General features: G+C 40.0%; 1 protein-coding gene across 6 annotated transcripts in view; it reads right to left on the minus strand.

Moving 5' to 3' along the window:
* The window catches only part of CCDC186 (coiled-coil domain containing 186), a 34675-nt gene extending 19998 nt beyond the window's left edge, over positions 1-14677 (minus strand). Inside the window, exons 1-3 of one of the 6 annotated variants that reach the window (XM_083866465.1) lie at positions 14557-14639; positions 12259-12380; positions 847-1537 (exon numbers count right to left, since the gene is read on the minus strand). In XM_083866465.1, the coding sequence (XP_083722591.1) occupies positions 847-1499 (653 nt within the window). In that variant the 5' untranslated portion in view covers positions 1500-1537; positions 12259-12380; positions 14557-14639. Of the gene's footprint in view, positions 1-846; positions 1538-2549; positions 2653-6435; positions 6539-11468; positions 11497-12258; positions 12381-14367; positions 14420-14556 lie in introns of those variants that run through there. The other 5 variants (XM_083866462.1, XM_083866464.1, XM_083866463.1 and 2 more) reach the window with 5 other exon arrangements.
* Between the last annotated feature and the right edge of the window lie 548 nt (positions 14678-15225).

The raw sequence follows: 15225 nt of genomic DNA on the forward strand, positions 1-15225 counted from the left end.
ATCTGGTTTCCCCTCCTCTGATGTGCTCCTATAGCATGGTATTGGAGAGTCTTATACAAAAGGCAGGACACTTATTTCCAGCTCTGCAAAAAGGAATAAATATTAAGTTAGAGGCTACATTCTGTTAGCAAAAAAACATTTCTAAAGAGACAACCAAGTATTAAACACCAAGTAAGGAATCATGAAATCAAGCAATGAACTGGCTTTTGATGAACATAAATATTCATGCTCAATACTACCTGGTAGAATTACTAAGCCCAGTTCATTATAGCAACACGTAGAAGCCATGCATTTCAGAAGTCCTTCTACAAAATGTGCAAAGAGCAGTTTATCTACATATGACACTTCCAACTCAAACAATACTCTCATCTGATTAACAACTTTTCTGGATGATGACAGAAGATTGAATACTACTTGAAAAGGAAACAAGCCATTTTAAACATAAATGAAATGCCCATTGTGGGAGTTAGTACTTTCAAAGATTTCATTTCTCCACAGACACATATGGACTGAATGAATCCTGGACTATTTTTAAATCACTATTACTGCTGCAGTATTTAAGTAATTCTAGACATTGGCAAGCTATTCAATGACACAGTTGGCTATTCAGCTCCTGCCAAATCCTACAAGAATTCAGACATCTAAGCACACAATTTCATTTACAAGTACCTACCACAAGTAAAAATGATTCCTCCCTTAAGAAATTTAAAAAAGCTCATTAACTATCTTCATACCAACTAGAGACAACTCGCTTCACACCAAAATGTTGTATGCGGGTGCACATAACATGCATGGAAATTGTTCAGCACACACCTCCAACTATGATGCAGATACTGCAATACTCACTTTGTAATAGTTTGTTCTTGCTGCAGGTATTTATCTTGTACACATTTTTCAAACACAGCCAAGGCATGTTCACCCTTCTGCACACCATTAGGGAGCTTTGGTTCCTTCGAAAAATCCGTGGATAAGAGTTCAGATTCTATTTCCTTTAGCAAATCCTCTTGTGAGGAAGTCTGATGTATTGTGGAAATAAGCTTCTTTGTGCAGTCTGTGTCATAAGGGCTTTCTGAATAGATTTTATCACCTGATTTTTTCCCAAAGTCAGATTCTTCCCTTAGGTCCTGTAATATTTCCATTAATGATTGTTCTGTCTGGTTAGTTTTTGGATCATGTAGTTCAAGTTCTTCTCTAGGTAGATGTTCTGGTTTTGTGGAGCCTTCTGCCTTTCTTTCACAGCAGGCATTGGCAGAGGAGTCTGTCCCTCCACACTGCTGCTGTCCTTCTGCTGGAGCCCCATTGCTGCTTCTGCCAACAGCTGCTGCATCCTGATCCGAGGGCAACGAACTCAATTCCTCTTCCAAGACACCAGCATCACCTCCAGTGCAACTGATGCTTGGGCATTTCTCCATTCCAAGAGTTTTATCAGGATTCTCATTATCTGGGGACTTGAAAGAGGCATCATCTGACACAATGACTGGCTCCAGTGTGCTCTGCATTTCTGGTAAATATTCCTCCACAATCTTCCTTTGGAAATCTAGATGGAGAATTCATATTACAACATATTATATACAATATCAAAAGAGATTGAGATAGGGGAAATAAAGGCTACTAGAAAGTAAAATTCAAAGTGCAAAAATATTTTGCATACATGTTATACAAAGTTTGCTTATCTTTCAGCCCAACTTTTAAGTAAATGCTCCAATACAAGTTTTTCTAAGAGAAGGTGAGAAATCAGGGATAGCAAACAGGAAGCAGAGAGATAGTAAATGCCAAGACAATAAGAAAGCAGAACTTTTTCGAATTAATAATTCTACCATTTAAACCCACAAAAATTCCAAGTAATCACTTCTAAAAAATACTTCATAACAATAAAAAAACCCCAAAAATTAAGCCACCCAGGGTCTTACAGCTTTCACTTCCCTACACGATTTGAAAGCAACAGTATGTCTTGAGTTACTCATTTTTACAACATAGGGTGACTCCCTGGTCCAGCTAGAACATCCAATTTCTTTACTGTCACATCCTCCCTCACTGAGCATCCACACAGCAAAATGCATCTGTACCCAGGAAACTAAGGGAAGGGGCTGGGGGAGGATGGGGGTGAGATTCTCTTTCCCCATCTGTCTTCAAGCAACCATAATCCCCTGTGGAAGAGCACAGATGGTCCGTGGCAGATCTGCTCCCTCAAACAGTAGCTTGCAGAGCAAGAACTTGAAAAGCTCAGTAGAAGCTCTCTAGAAGCACTAGAAGGACACCATATTGAGATCCAAATAGCCAGAATAATTATGGAAGAGCCTGGGTATAATACTGTATCTTCTTTTTCAGGAAGCCCAGATGGTCCTGTATCTGAAAAGACTACTGGCATTTTTAGCAAGCATAGGAAGCCCTTATTTCCATTAGGAGAAATTTATTACAGCACTCCTAACTTTTATATGCAACTCTACCCTCACACAGTGGATAATTTAAGCTATTTATAAATAAGGCAAACTTTTCATTTATAAAGTCAACTCTGCTATTCCAAGAGCTATCTCAAAGGAAGTGCTTACTTGCCACATCAAACTTGTTTCCATCCTTGTTCAGCTCTCCCTTACACAGCCACACCATCTGAGCCACCCAGGTACTTGCTCCATGTCCTTCCCTTTGCCTCAGCCTGAAAGGAAATACCTTTTGTGCTCTTTGGCCTCACTCCACTCCCCCAGAGTGCTGCCTTACTAAGTAACACTTCCTACTGAGGCTCACATTCAAACAGAGGGGTTTATGAGTCCCATCAGGCCTGTCACCAGTTGCTACCACTGTCACCTTTCACTGTTAAGCACAAAAAGCAGCTCCAGCCCAGTTCTTTCTACCAGGAAATACCATCCCACAGAACGCCTCTCACAAGTACCTGAAACCTACAGCTGGGCTACAGCTGGCATTTAATCAACAAGAGGGAAGCACATGGAAAATTGAGCATTCAGCTGAGAGTGTGGAAAGGAATATATTACAGCCGGACAAGAGTCACAAATCAGCAAATGAGAATCACACATTTTTTAAGTAACAAGCAAATAACTTTTCCTGTTTTGGTTTCCAAGCAAAAAAAAAAAAAAAAAAAAAAAAACCCTCTACATGCTACAGTCTCTAACCCAGTACAAATCAGTAGGAACCAGAACACAAGTGGTAAAGGAAAGGTACAAACGAGCATAGAGACGGGGAATGAGACTGAGTCTACACAATGTGACAAGGGCTCCCCATCCTACAAACAGATCTTCTCTGGTATTAATAAAATCCCTGATTACCCTTTGCTTCAAAAGATTTATGTTTAGGTCAACTGGAGCTGACCTAACTCATTTGCTGGAACCAGCAAATCCCACTGCTTGGTTTGTGCAGTCCTAACAAATGCTCTTTTGGAACCCATTTACCCTTTGGTAACTTCTGCTAGTAATGAAAGCTCATAATGTACTACTGTTATTCTCAAACAGAATAAACCCAACTGACAGTCTCAATGTGAAAGTAAAAGTGAACATAACTGCAAGAAAAAGTATTCAGTTTGATAGTAGCAGAATACATTAGTTCCTACTTAATTAAAATACTATTAAAACCTGATGCTTTCAGACTAATGCACTTTAAACAATCAATAATCCTAAGATAATTTGCAAATGATGCAGTTAAGATGGAAGAAAAATCCACTTTCTAGTATCTGTTCTCTTTTGTCAAAAGTAGTTTATAACCCACACACTCAGCTGTAAAAGATACCGTATTAGCGTAAAGCTGAGGAACTGGTTTTTTCTCTAGCAGTTACTCCAGTCAAAGTTCTTGATGATGCTTTCTCTGGAATGATCAGAGGGGATTTTTTAAGCCTTTTTTGAAGTACCTTCTGAAGTGTTACAGAACCTCTCAAAATGCGCAGTTGTTTGATGTACTACTGCCTCAAACCTGCTTGTGACTGCCCAGCTGCTGCAGCTCACCTTTACCTCAAGAAAGGGAGTGGTAAAATCAGATACATGAACTTCCATGTTGGTTGTTACACATAAAATTTCCAGTCCAGTCAGAAAACTGGAGGGTATTTTTCTCCATATGGAAGCAACAAGTGAAAAATACAGCCCTGTTAACAAAGTACATTAGGAAGGTCACTAAGCTTTCTTTTTATTGTGTTACTTCCTTCTGTAAATAATACCGTGTATTAGTATTACAAAGACTAATCTACGTGGAAGCAGAAATACAATTATTTACACAACTAAGTCACAGAGAAAAAAAGCGTCACTGACTCCACATCCACAATAACTTAGTTATTATTAATCATAAATAAAGTGTAGGTTTTCTATCAAACACATGAGGAATCTGAGTAATGATTATACAAATCAGTTAAAGCATAAAAAGCAAATTACGATGATTCAGTGTTCCCTGCAGTTGTACTTTAATTTTCAGTGGTACCTAGAATATAATTTACCACAGTAAGTTTACAGTCTTTATGATTGCAATACATTGGATTTAGCCTTATCTGCCCAAATCTACCTGAACCTATCTGCACCTGTTCATGACATACAGATTTTTTTCCCCCCTACTGTCACTGTAATAATATTAGCTTTTGCATTCTAATTACTAACTCTTAAACAGAAATTACATAATTGATCACAGGATCACAGTTTATTTTCACACCAGAAATGTGCAGACAAAGAACTTGTGGAGCAGCTGTCAATGCAAATTCATACTGATATTCAAAAGTCTCCTGAATATTCAAAGTTTGTTCTGCCTGCCTCAGGCAATTGAATATAACGGAGATTTCCCATATAATGCCAGAGACATAAAACTGCAGTGATGTCACTACAGAAAAGGCTCATGGTTCATAAGCAAAACATTTTGTGTGATAAAAGAATCAACGTTGCAAGTCTAGCAGTGGCTAGTTGAGATGAAACATGGTAATATTAGACTGTTTCACATCAAACATACAAATCCATCAAGCTCCAGGTGACAATTGGAGCTCCACGCCTTTCCAGGTTTAATATCCATCTTGTATTACCCTACTCATCCTTATAAATTATTTTCTCAAATCAGGGATGTACTAAGGTTATATATACTACATTAAGGAAACAAAATAGCCTAGTGCCTCTTATGATGTCTTCAGAAGGCATCAAAAACAATCAAGAAAGGCAAATCTTGACTGAAGCATGTGAACTGGCTTATGTAACGATATGCTTAAACATCAAACAAACAGTGTGTTCAGTGACAGCAAAGTGCTGGGTTCTGGCACTGTTTTGCAAAGCTTCTACTTTAAACAACCTGCTCTGTTCCTTCCTTAGGCCAGACAATCATCTTGACAATAGGGCAGAAGTGTGATGTTTGCTTCCCCCTGAACTCTGAGCCCCTTCTGCTGCCTGTGCCACAGGAACTTCTCAAAGCAGCACTCTGAGAGTGGCCCTGCCCAAGCCTGCTTGCCCACATGCCATGAATGACAGCCATCCATCCAGGGCAGCATGTGAAAAGCTCTGTCACTGCCTTGTGACACTTTCTGCAGCTGTGACAGGACTCTTTGCCATGACTGAACTCATGTAACTGGTCTGACCAGTCATCCTCCTCTGTTTTACAGCTCAGAATTAGTCTGACACTCGAACACACCTTCCCCACGCTCCTGCTCCTGTTCCACAGCAGAGGAGGCAGCTGGCTGTGTTTTCCCCCAGTGCAGTGACACAAAGGCATGCAAGTGGAAATACATCAATTCAGATCCTGGTGATGAGAGCAGCAGGAATGAGGAACAGGAGCACAGCTCAGCCATGTTTGCAAAACATTTCTTTATACATCAGAAACTGGCAAGTTGTACCCTTCAAAACCAAATCTGCCTTTTTTTGAACTGCCACTGTTTTGTCTCATCACAGATGTGTTCTTCAAAGATGCAAAGAGCATACATACTTTTTTCATCGTTATTCACAAAAGTAAGTTAAAATCTACATCAGCACATATGATCTCCAAGTTCCAATATAACACCTAAAATGAGTAAGTACTTAAATAGCTGGCACAGGACATACAGCAGTAAAGGCTGGTACTGGCAAGGGTTACAATCATTTATCACATTACTTAAACTCAGATGTGCTTATCTGCTAAATTGCTGATTGCACAACTGATTGGAATCAGAGGCAGGGAGCAGACAGCCTGCCAATGGGTGCATAAACAGCACACCAGCTTTTGAATATAAATGTCTCCCAGGTATGTCAGGGAATGCAAAGACTCAGGAAATAGCAATTTTTAAATTCACTTTCTGTTACACACCAGGAACATCTTCTATTAACTGCTAACCAAATTATAAAAATAAGAACAAATACAATGAGTCACTTAAGCTCTTCAAGGAAGTATCTGACACAGTGTAAGTATTGATTGTCCTGGGAGAACATCAAAAATCTCAATACACACTCCTCTAATATGCCAACAAAAGGAAGAAGAAAAAAATTTTTCTGTAGCTACCTTCAGCAGCAGTTCAGAGAAGCTTATGCTGTAACAGCAAATTCTGACTTCAGAGTCCATCCACTGGCACAGAGAAAAGTAGATTCTGTAACACTCAGTCACCCTCTTTCCTCTGCTGAAAGTATGAACACTCCTAACTTTTTAAGGAAGCTGTTGGCACCCTCATCCCTTGGCTATTCATCCACTGTACTGGTTGAAAATCCTTCCCACCACGACAGTACTGCTAATTCCAATTAGGAACATCACCTTTCCCAGCTCTAGCCTGCTATCCAGTGAGTACAGGCACGGGCCAAGGTTCTGCCATGTTTTCATTCAATATTATGCCATTTCAAACTGCCTGTCTTCTCAATCTTCCTGTTGAATACAAACGCGATTCTTTTAAATCCCTGACTGCAAAGACCTTTCCTAAGCAGATGCACCACTAATGCCAGCATTTAATTTCATGAAGTGGAGAGAATTTGACCCAAACTCTCAATATTTATGTTGTAAATATTCGAGAAGGAGAAAATTACTTTGTCTCAGCCAATTTCAAAATACATGTGAGACCACAGCTTAAGAAACACATTAAATGATAACTATAGGTAACTTTCACTGAGGTGAGGCTGCCTAGAAGACTTCACTAATAAGGGGAAAAAAGAAAGTGTGCCTTGTCACCTAGTACCTACTACAATGGGGCTCTTTACAACAAACAGATTAAAGAATAACAGAAGTGTGTGCCTGGGGTGGTTCTGTAAGCAAACTTAAGGTCAAGGTCCTGAGAAACAAAAATCACTGCTTCAAGAAAAAAAAAAAATTTACACCTCAATGCCTAAAAATACTGCAGAGAGGGGCAAAAAAAAAGGGCAGGAAGGAATAATGCTTCACAGCTGTGTGCATATACAAAACCTTGTTCAACCCAGGCTTGAAATGGAAGTGAAGAGCATTGAGATAAGTGACTCTTGAGGCACAAAATCTTCTGAAAGGGGAGTAGTAAGAACTTAATACAGTAAATGCAGTTTACTGGACACCAGACACATTCAACTACATATTATATAATATAATGGCCAGTAGCAGTCAATTATTTTAGCTCCTTTCAACAAGAAAGGGTTTTGCATCATCTTTGGGCAGATGTTTTCCACTCCTGGCTGTGCTCCTAAGAGAGGCCCTGTAGCACAGTCACTGATGAAAAGAGAATCACCTACTCTACAAAAAAAGTACACGTGCAATCCACAAAATCGTGAAAATGCAGTTCTCACAACAGACCATACATGATCTTTACCTCTGGATATGTAAAAAGCATCCAGACAGGTTTTACAGGAGATTAAACAAGCTCATTTTTAAACAGAAGTACAAGGTAGCTTTCCTTTTTCCATTTCATATTGGTCACAGCAGAGTACTCAAATTTCTTTTAGAATACACTAAAGTCTCAAAACTACTCAAAGCTCCCATAGAGTTGTGATGCATTTCAGAGAGCAAGCGGGGGACAAGGAAAGGAGTGATGCAGTGCTCCATCAGTCACAGGCAGATGACTCCAACACTCAGCAGGGTCCTAAATGCCATGACATGGCCTGGCAAGAAGGTCAGTGACAGAAAAACCTGGTGACACCAACACAAGTAGCCCAAGTTCCAAGAAGTCCCTATTGCCCTTGTACTGATGTCACCTCAGAACTCAAGAGTTGCTTTGTCACTGCAGTGTGTGCTGTAAACTTGTTAAGGAATGATTGCACACCTCTAAACAAAGTCCATGTATTTACAGGAAAAATCTATCTAGAAAAATAGGCCCTTGAAATTGCTTCAGAGCAATTCTCTTTATGCTGAATTTGTGACCCATACTTCCTGGTTCTTTGTCAAGAACTGGATGATAACTCACAAAATTGCTGCTGTAACTCTTTATTTTGTTTTCCAATACAGCACATTCTGAAGATAAGTTCTACTAGAAATTCATCATAAAAATCCAAGCAAACATCCTTAAGCAGCGGTCTCCTCAAATGCTCTGTAACACTCACTACCCCTTCTGTATCGGTTCTGGTTTCTGAACTCTGCAGTTCAGGTTTAGTGTCCAGTGTCAGCAACCAGGACAAGGGATGCTTGTCCTTTAGAGAGATCCTTACAGAGATAGCTAAAAAATGGGTTTATTCTTAACATTCTCAGACTCCTCAGTGAGAGCAAATAATGACTTCTTTTCCCTAGTACCACACCAAAAGACTGGGCAGCAACACATAGTTCAAACAACCAGCTGTTTGTCCCAGGCACTGTTACTGCTCTCTGTAACACACTCCAACTGATTTTACAGTTTTCATCTCTACAATTCAACCAAAAATGCCTGTTTATGGGTTTACAGAGATTTTTGTTTGCTAGCTGATCCCAATGTTGTGGGAGCAAGAAGGTTAAAAATAGCTCCATTTTAATACTGAAGGTGCTGGGTGCAGACATCTATGAATCACTCCAGTTTCGGCAAAATTGAATTCAGGAAAGCAGACATACATATATATGTTGCCTACATATATAAAGTTGTGGGGTTTCTCTCTGCATAGCCCAGTACTAGATGAACAGAAAATTCTACACCCCAGCTAAACCAGGCAGAAATGTAATGCTTTCACAATGACTCCCCTGTTTGTTCACCTGCAGTACTTCAGGAACCAAAGCAGAGCACTGAAAAACCTGAAACTGTAGCTGGTCTAAAGAGATACCAGGAACTGTTCACTTTTATTACTCTGGCATTCTAACAACCCTCCCCAATCATGAGGCCTGTTCATTGATATGTGTTATATCTGAAAAAAAAAATACTTTTAACTTAGCTGTACAATCTTTCAAAGATTATCCAATAATAAAATATTAAAGGTTAAAAAGTCAACACAAAAAGTCTACTAAAAAACTCCACATCAGCTAAATCTAGAACTGGGAGGTCTGGAAGACTTTTTTTTTTTTTTTTTTTTAAAACAATGAAAAGCATTATCATCATAAATTTTTAAGAGCAAAATAAATTTGACTTTTTTCCCTGTATCATCCAACAGCAAATTAAAATGCAGTTGTGTGAATCTGCAAGAGGAAGTTCTGTGCATTTTACAGCTATTTTGAAGATTCACACTTACACCTCAAGTCACACTGTAAATCACTCTCCCATTACTCCAGTCCTCCAACTACCAGCTAAAGCTCTCAGCAACTTGCTCTGACACACCTGTGGGACCGGACCCAGCTACAAATGAAATGTCCACTATGTCTTACTGTGTTCTGTGTCTTGACCTGTAAAAGTACTGAGCACAAGTAGTTCCTCATCTTAGCAACAACTTGGAGGTGAGCTGAGACTTCAGTTCTTTCTGCTGGAATGGAATCTAACATTTACTTCACATGCAAGCAAGGACTGTCTTCTACTCAGTAATACTGAGCAGTGTTTCAAAATGTACCTTCTTTCTGACATGATTTTCAAAAAGTCTCATAAAGATCAGCAATGCCCTAAATCTGTCCTGAGACAGCAGTTTTACATTTAACCCTTGGAAGTTGTTACTCAACAATAATTATGATTTTAAAAAGGAGGCTAGTGTATATGCCAACTCAGAATCAATATATAATCCACCATTTAAACTGCTCTGCCTCCTATTCATTCATATTAAAGAATATATAATATTAAATTCCAATCCTCAGATTGATTTTTATACATGGTTCATTACACTCAAGCAGAATGCCATCCTGGAAGCATTTCTCTTCGAATAAGCAGCTACTGAAGCTCATGAAGCAAAGATAAATACATAACTCTACCAAAAGCACATTTATCATTTATAGTGCAATAATAGGTTGGTTCTTTTCCCAATCATTGCAGTATAGACTAAAGGCTCTGCTAAATCTAAAGAGATTTTTTTTTTACTGCCTTACATTTCCGTAATTTCATGCATTTATGAAATGAAGTGACATATAACTGAAATGTCAACAGTCAAAAGACTTTCACGATAAAGCTCTGATGCTCAAAGACCCCACTAAAAGTAAAAGCTGCACATGAGCACCATTTGAACAGTTCAGTTACAGACCCATTTCCCTCTTGCAGGTTCCTGAGCAACCAAAAGTGAGAGAACAAGTGCTTTAGCCAGTTCAACTGCAAATTCAAGAGTTAATGTGAGATGCAGTATAATCCAGTGTAACACCGGAGATGGACTTTGTATTTCAAAGACTTAATTAGGATTTACTGGCTGAAGAATACTGAAGAGAATAATAATGATTTGCAGAGTTTTCTTGACAAGTCACACACATATGAAGCAACTAGCAACCCAATGTAAAAAGGCTTCACAAATGCCCCAGTATGTATTAGAAAGAACAAAACTTGCCTGAACAGTTTGCGCCACAAAGGTTTGTTCATCTCCTTTAGCTATCACGCTATCAAACATTCCATTAAAAAACACAATCTTAGATGAATCACAACAGAAAAATAAAGTACTTTCTATTAGCTTTAAAGACATTATCCTAAGCCAGAGATATTAAAGTAACCATTAAGAGCCAGACAACTGTTAGAATTGGTTGCCATTTTAATTCAATTTCCAATCTATTACACTCAGGTAAGAGATGAACCTGTTGGACAGTTTATGTGCTCCGCGTGTATAATGACAACCCTACAAGATTGCTACAGAGTAATTCTGGGGTATGAAAACATTTCTAGATTCTTACAGTTGTGTTCTTTATTGCAAAAACCTAAAATGCCTTTCTTCAAGAACTTTTCACATATTTATTACACAATCATCATTACTTAAACAAACTAAAATGCTTTTCCAAGTCCAATGCCAACCTGTCATTGCATCAGAACTCTTGGTAACAATTTTACACGACAATAAGACTAAAAACAAAATTGAAGAGACATTTTATAGTTTGTTTTAACTCACTGTAATCCTAATAATACTTTTACCTAAACTAACCTGGACAGACTGACCACACCTTTCTACTTCACTTTTTGAGTGAAGTTTTTGGTTTCTTGTTCCTAAGGCTACTTTTTCCATAGCTACTGTCTACCTGTCAACACAGAGATCAGCAAAACACAGTTCCCTATTGTTTCCAGTTAATACCCAGCTTACCTGTGTTTTGCATGGTATCTTTCACAAGTTACTTTCTCAGACTAAGCATTACATCACCAGGGAACACTGCAAAACAGGGAAGCTCAAGTACTAGAGAGAACTCTGTTTTCAACTGAAATGTGTTTTTAAAAAAAAGGATTCTGCTAAAGATGTTCTGGTTTACATAAGATACAAAATGCAGCTCTACTATATAGCAGCTGTGTAGAGAGACAAATCAAAGGTTTGAACTAAATTGAAAGGGACTGGGGAAAAAGGTCCAAAAAGATATTTTACATAATCTAATGTGAGATGAATTTCAAAGTCCTTCTGGCTTCAGGTTTATATATTTGCTTACAATTCTACATTCAATATTAATCAGAGCAGCAAGTCAAGTTATGAAACACACTAAAAGGAGATGAACTGGACTGGAAAGCATCACACTGCCTAAGAAAAATACAGAATTCTTAAGCTTAAGAAGAGATGATGTTGATCACCACTGCTTGTACTCCACACAAAAAGAGGGTGGCCATGAGGTCTCACACACTCCCAAGCCACCCTGTATTTACAGACAGCACATACAGGAAGCAAAAGAAACATACCAGAGTCACACCCACACTAGGCGTCCCAATATTAATTCCCTTTTGCCCAAGATGAAATAGAAGTGGAAAAGCTGGCTGTACACTGGGACATGCAGTCCTCCAGCCCAGGCAGACCTTGACACAGCTTCTGACTCAACTCACACAAAGACCTGCTGTGATGCACATGACGGAGGGAAGGAGTGGAATAGTGACTATACACAGTGAGTACTCGCAGGATTTCCTTGCTTTTATCAGTTTAATACTTCAACTCAATTATTCTTCTCAGGTTTTTAATGTGACTTCATTAAACACCAATGGCAGTGCCAAGGTACAGAGCTCAGAGTTTCCATCAATTCTTTGAACATGAGACAAGTACTTTAGAAGACAAGGTTTACTACAACTTTATATTTGCTTTCCTTTGCTTACATCATAATTTAGAGAGCTGAACAGAAATATACAACTTCTTCAAGGCAGTAACAGGTGTTCTATCAAACTCATGCACATGGTTAATATTATGGTCATATTAACTCCATGTCTGGAGTCAACAGCACAACTCCAAGATAAAGTTCATCAGTTCAGGTTTAACAAGTGAGGCAGGATTTGCTCCCATCATAACACAAGTCATGGGGTACACCTTGAGAGTGTTATTTTTTGTCACAGGAGTCCCAACACTGGAAGCTCATGGATCAGGGGAAAACAACACATTAGCAACAGCATCCTTTTTCTGTGAACATCACGTGAGGCTTGGATTGATCAGGGTTTACACACAGACTTCAATCTTCTGTGTGTCTTCAGCACAGAACAACTCTTACTCTTCCAAGTCAATAAAATGAGTCTCTATTTCAGCAACCAATGAATGCAATGCCAGCAAAAGCACTACTGTCACCTTTCAGGTTTTAGCACCCTGCCTTTAGCTCTGCTTACAACATGGCCAGGAGCAGCTCTGTCCTTACTAGAACCCTGTTTGCATTCTCCTTCTGACACTGATAACATCACCTGTGCAAAGAAGAATGTCTTAAGGGAATGGAAGAAATCAAATTTATGACTGAGTACACAACCTGGACAAAGCACACGCTCTATGACAGGTCTTCTACACCTATAGCAGAGCCATAACTCTTGTTCACACTACAGAAGCTCTGGCAGACCTTCTGACAAACCTGCAGGCCCGTGGCATTGTTAAGATATGGACCTTGGCATGTTTGGCACTGAAGATTGCAGCATGCTTGCTTTCAATGGCTCTTTTCAAATGTTGTTTCCAGAACATGCAAAATTCCAGCCATGAAATTACTGTCTGTATGGTCACTGCATACTGAAAAACACCATTTGGGGGATAGTAGAGTTCTACTGTTTTCAACCCTGCATCTCCTAGAGTTTCTCCAGTATCCCTGAAAACAAGTAAGAAAAGACTTTGATCCTTTAAGGATGTGGAAAAAGTCAACTGTGAGCTCTACAGAAGACTAACTTCAGGTAATTTATCTAACAGGTAGTATTACAGACAATATTATTACAGCATCAGTACTCCATGTATTTCTTGAAATTAGGGTCATGATTTTCCCCTCTATTCTGACACAGATTTGTTTCTGATGAGATTTTTTTTTCACCCTCAATTTGAGGCAGTAGGGTCTTGGACTATGACTTGAAGGTAAGTATTATCCCTGAGATTACACAATATCATCTGTGGCAATTGGAAAGTAAGTTCAGAACAAGTCAGCCCAGAACTAAGTACAGGATATTGCTTCCTGGAGCCCACATCTACTAATTTAGCATGCTTAATGACACTATTAAATCCAGAAAAGCATTGCCTTTCTATCTTTCACAGCTTTTTAAAAGGCCAGCTTCAGGAAATTCAGTATTAGCTTCAGGTAGCATTAAGCAACAGAGCTGCTAATTATGACCAAATTAACCATTCTCTGTATTTGGTTCTTCAGTCCTTTTCTCAGCAGTTTGAAACGGTGAACCTCACAATGCCAACAAGCATCTGTCAACAACTCCAAATCGTCTTATAAAATGACAGAAAAATACTGTTTTAAAACCAAGCAAGAACAGATAATTCAAGATTTTCAGAAAAAGAAGAGCTCAAAGGTAATATAGAACTAGTTCCTTTTTTTAATATAAAATGAATGACATTTCAAATGTCATCTAACAGCCTCCTGAAACATCTTCATACTTTCAGTTTCTCATCTATCTCCAGAGCTTAACCATCTCCTCCCTAAAGTCAATGGCAACATAAGCATTCACAGCAGCCAGTGATTATATTTCCTTGCTCATAGAGAAACACAGTTCTGGCTTGCAGTTTCAACAATTTCCTTATACAACAAAACATACTGAGAGAGCGGCCATACCTGGATTTTTAGTGTATTCTGCTTGCAACATTTTAACTTCTGAAAAGCAGTTCTGCAAGAAGATAAAGCAAACCAGCACTAAAGCCAGAATGTCATAGTTCTCATCTTACAGACAGATTTCAATTCCCTAAGAAATCCTCTTTTGGTCTGCCCAGAGTCTCGCTGGAAGTATACATGTACCAGACTCACCTGTGCAGGCTATTCTCCGGGACAAGAGCCAAAATCTGCAAGCCTACATCGTAATCATTTTGCTGAAGTCCTTTCAAACCTAGAAGGGCAAGCAGCTCTTACAAACGCTATCGGCAAAAACAAGGACACGTACCCTCCCGCAACACCGCAGCCGGCTCTAAAAAATAACCTTCATAACACTTGCTGGGCTTCGTTATCTAATTATTTACCTATACAGCAAAATCAACACGCAGCCAATGAAACAGCGCAGGCTAATTCACACCGCGGAGCAGAAAGCTGTACAGAAACAAAGAGACTGCGAGCCAGCACAGGAGCCGGCGCTCCCGCCCGGAGGTCCTGGCCGGGAAGGTGTTGCTGTGGCAGGACCTTACCCCGGCCCCGCTCTCACCCCGCTCCCTCCTGCGGCCCCGGCGCCACCTCCGCCCGCCCGGTGCCCCCACCTGCACGGGGGATCTGCCTCCCTCCCGTCCTTCCCCGCCCCCGCGTCCCCAGGCTTTATCGCCCACTGACAGCGAAGCGGATCAGCGGCGGCGCGGCCCCTCCCGAGCCCGCGGGGCAGCGCCCGCCCCGTCCCGGCGCCCTCGGCCGCCCCGCGCCGGCCCCTCCGGGAGCCCGGCAGTGCCCGCGGGGCTGGGGGAAGCCGGCTCCGAGCATCCCCTCACCGCACCG

The sequence above is a fragment of the Zosterops lateralis genome, assembly GCF_965231275.1.
Source record: "Zosterops lateralis genome assembly, chromosome: 8".
In the NCBI taxonomy this organism is placed as follows: domain Eukaryota; kingdom Metazoa; phylum Chordata; class Aves; order Passeriformes; family Zosteropidae; genus Zosterops; species Zosterops lateralis.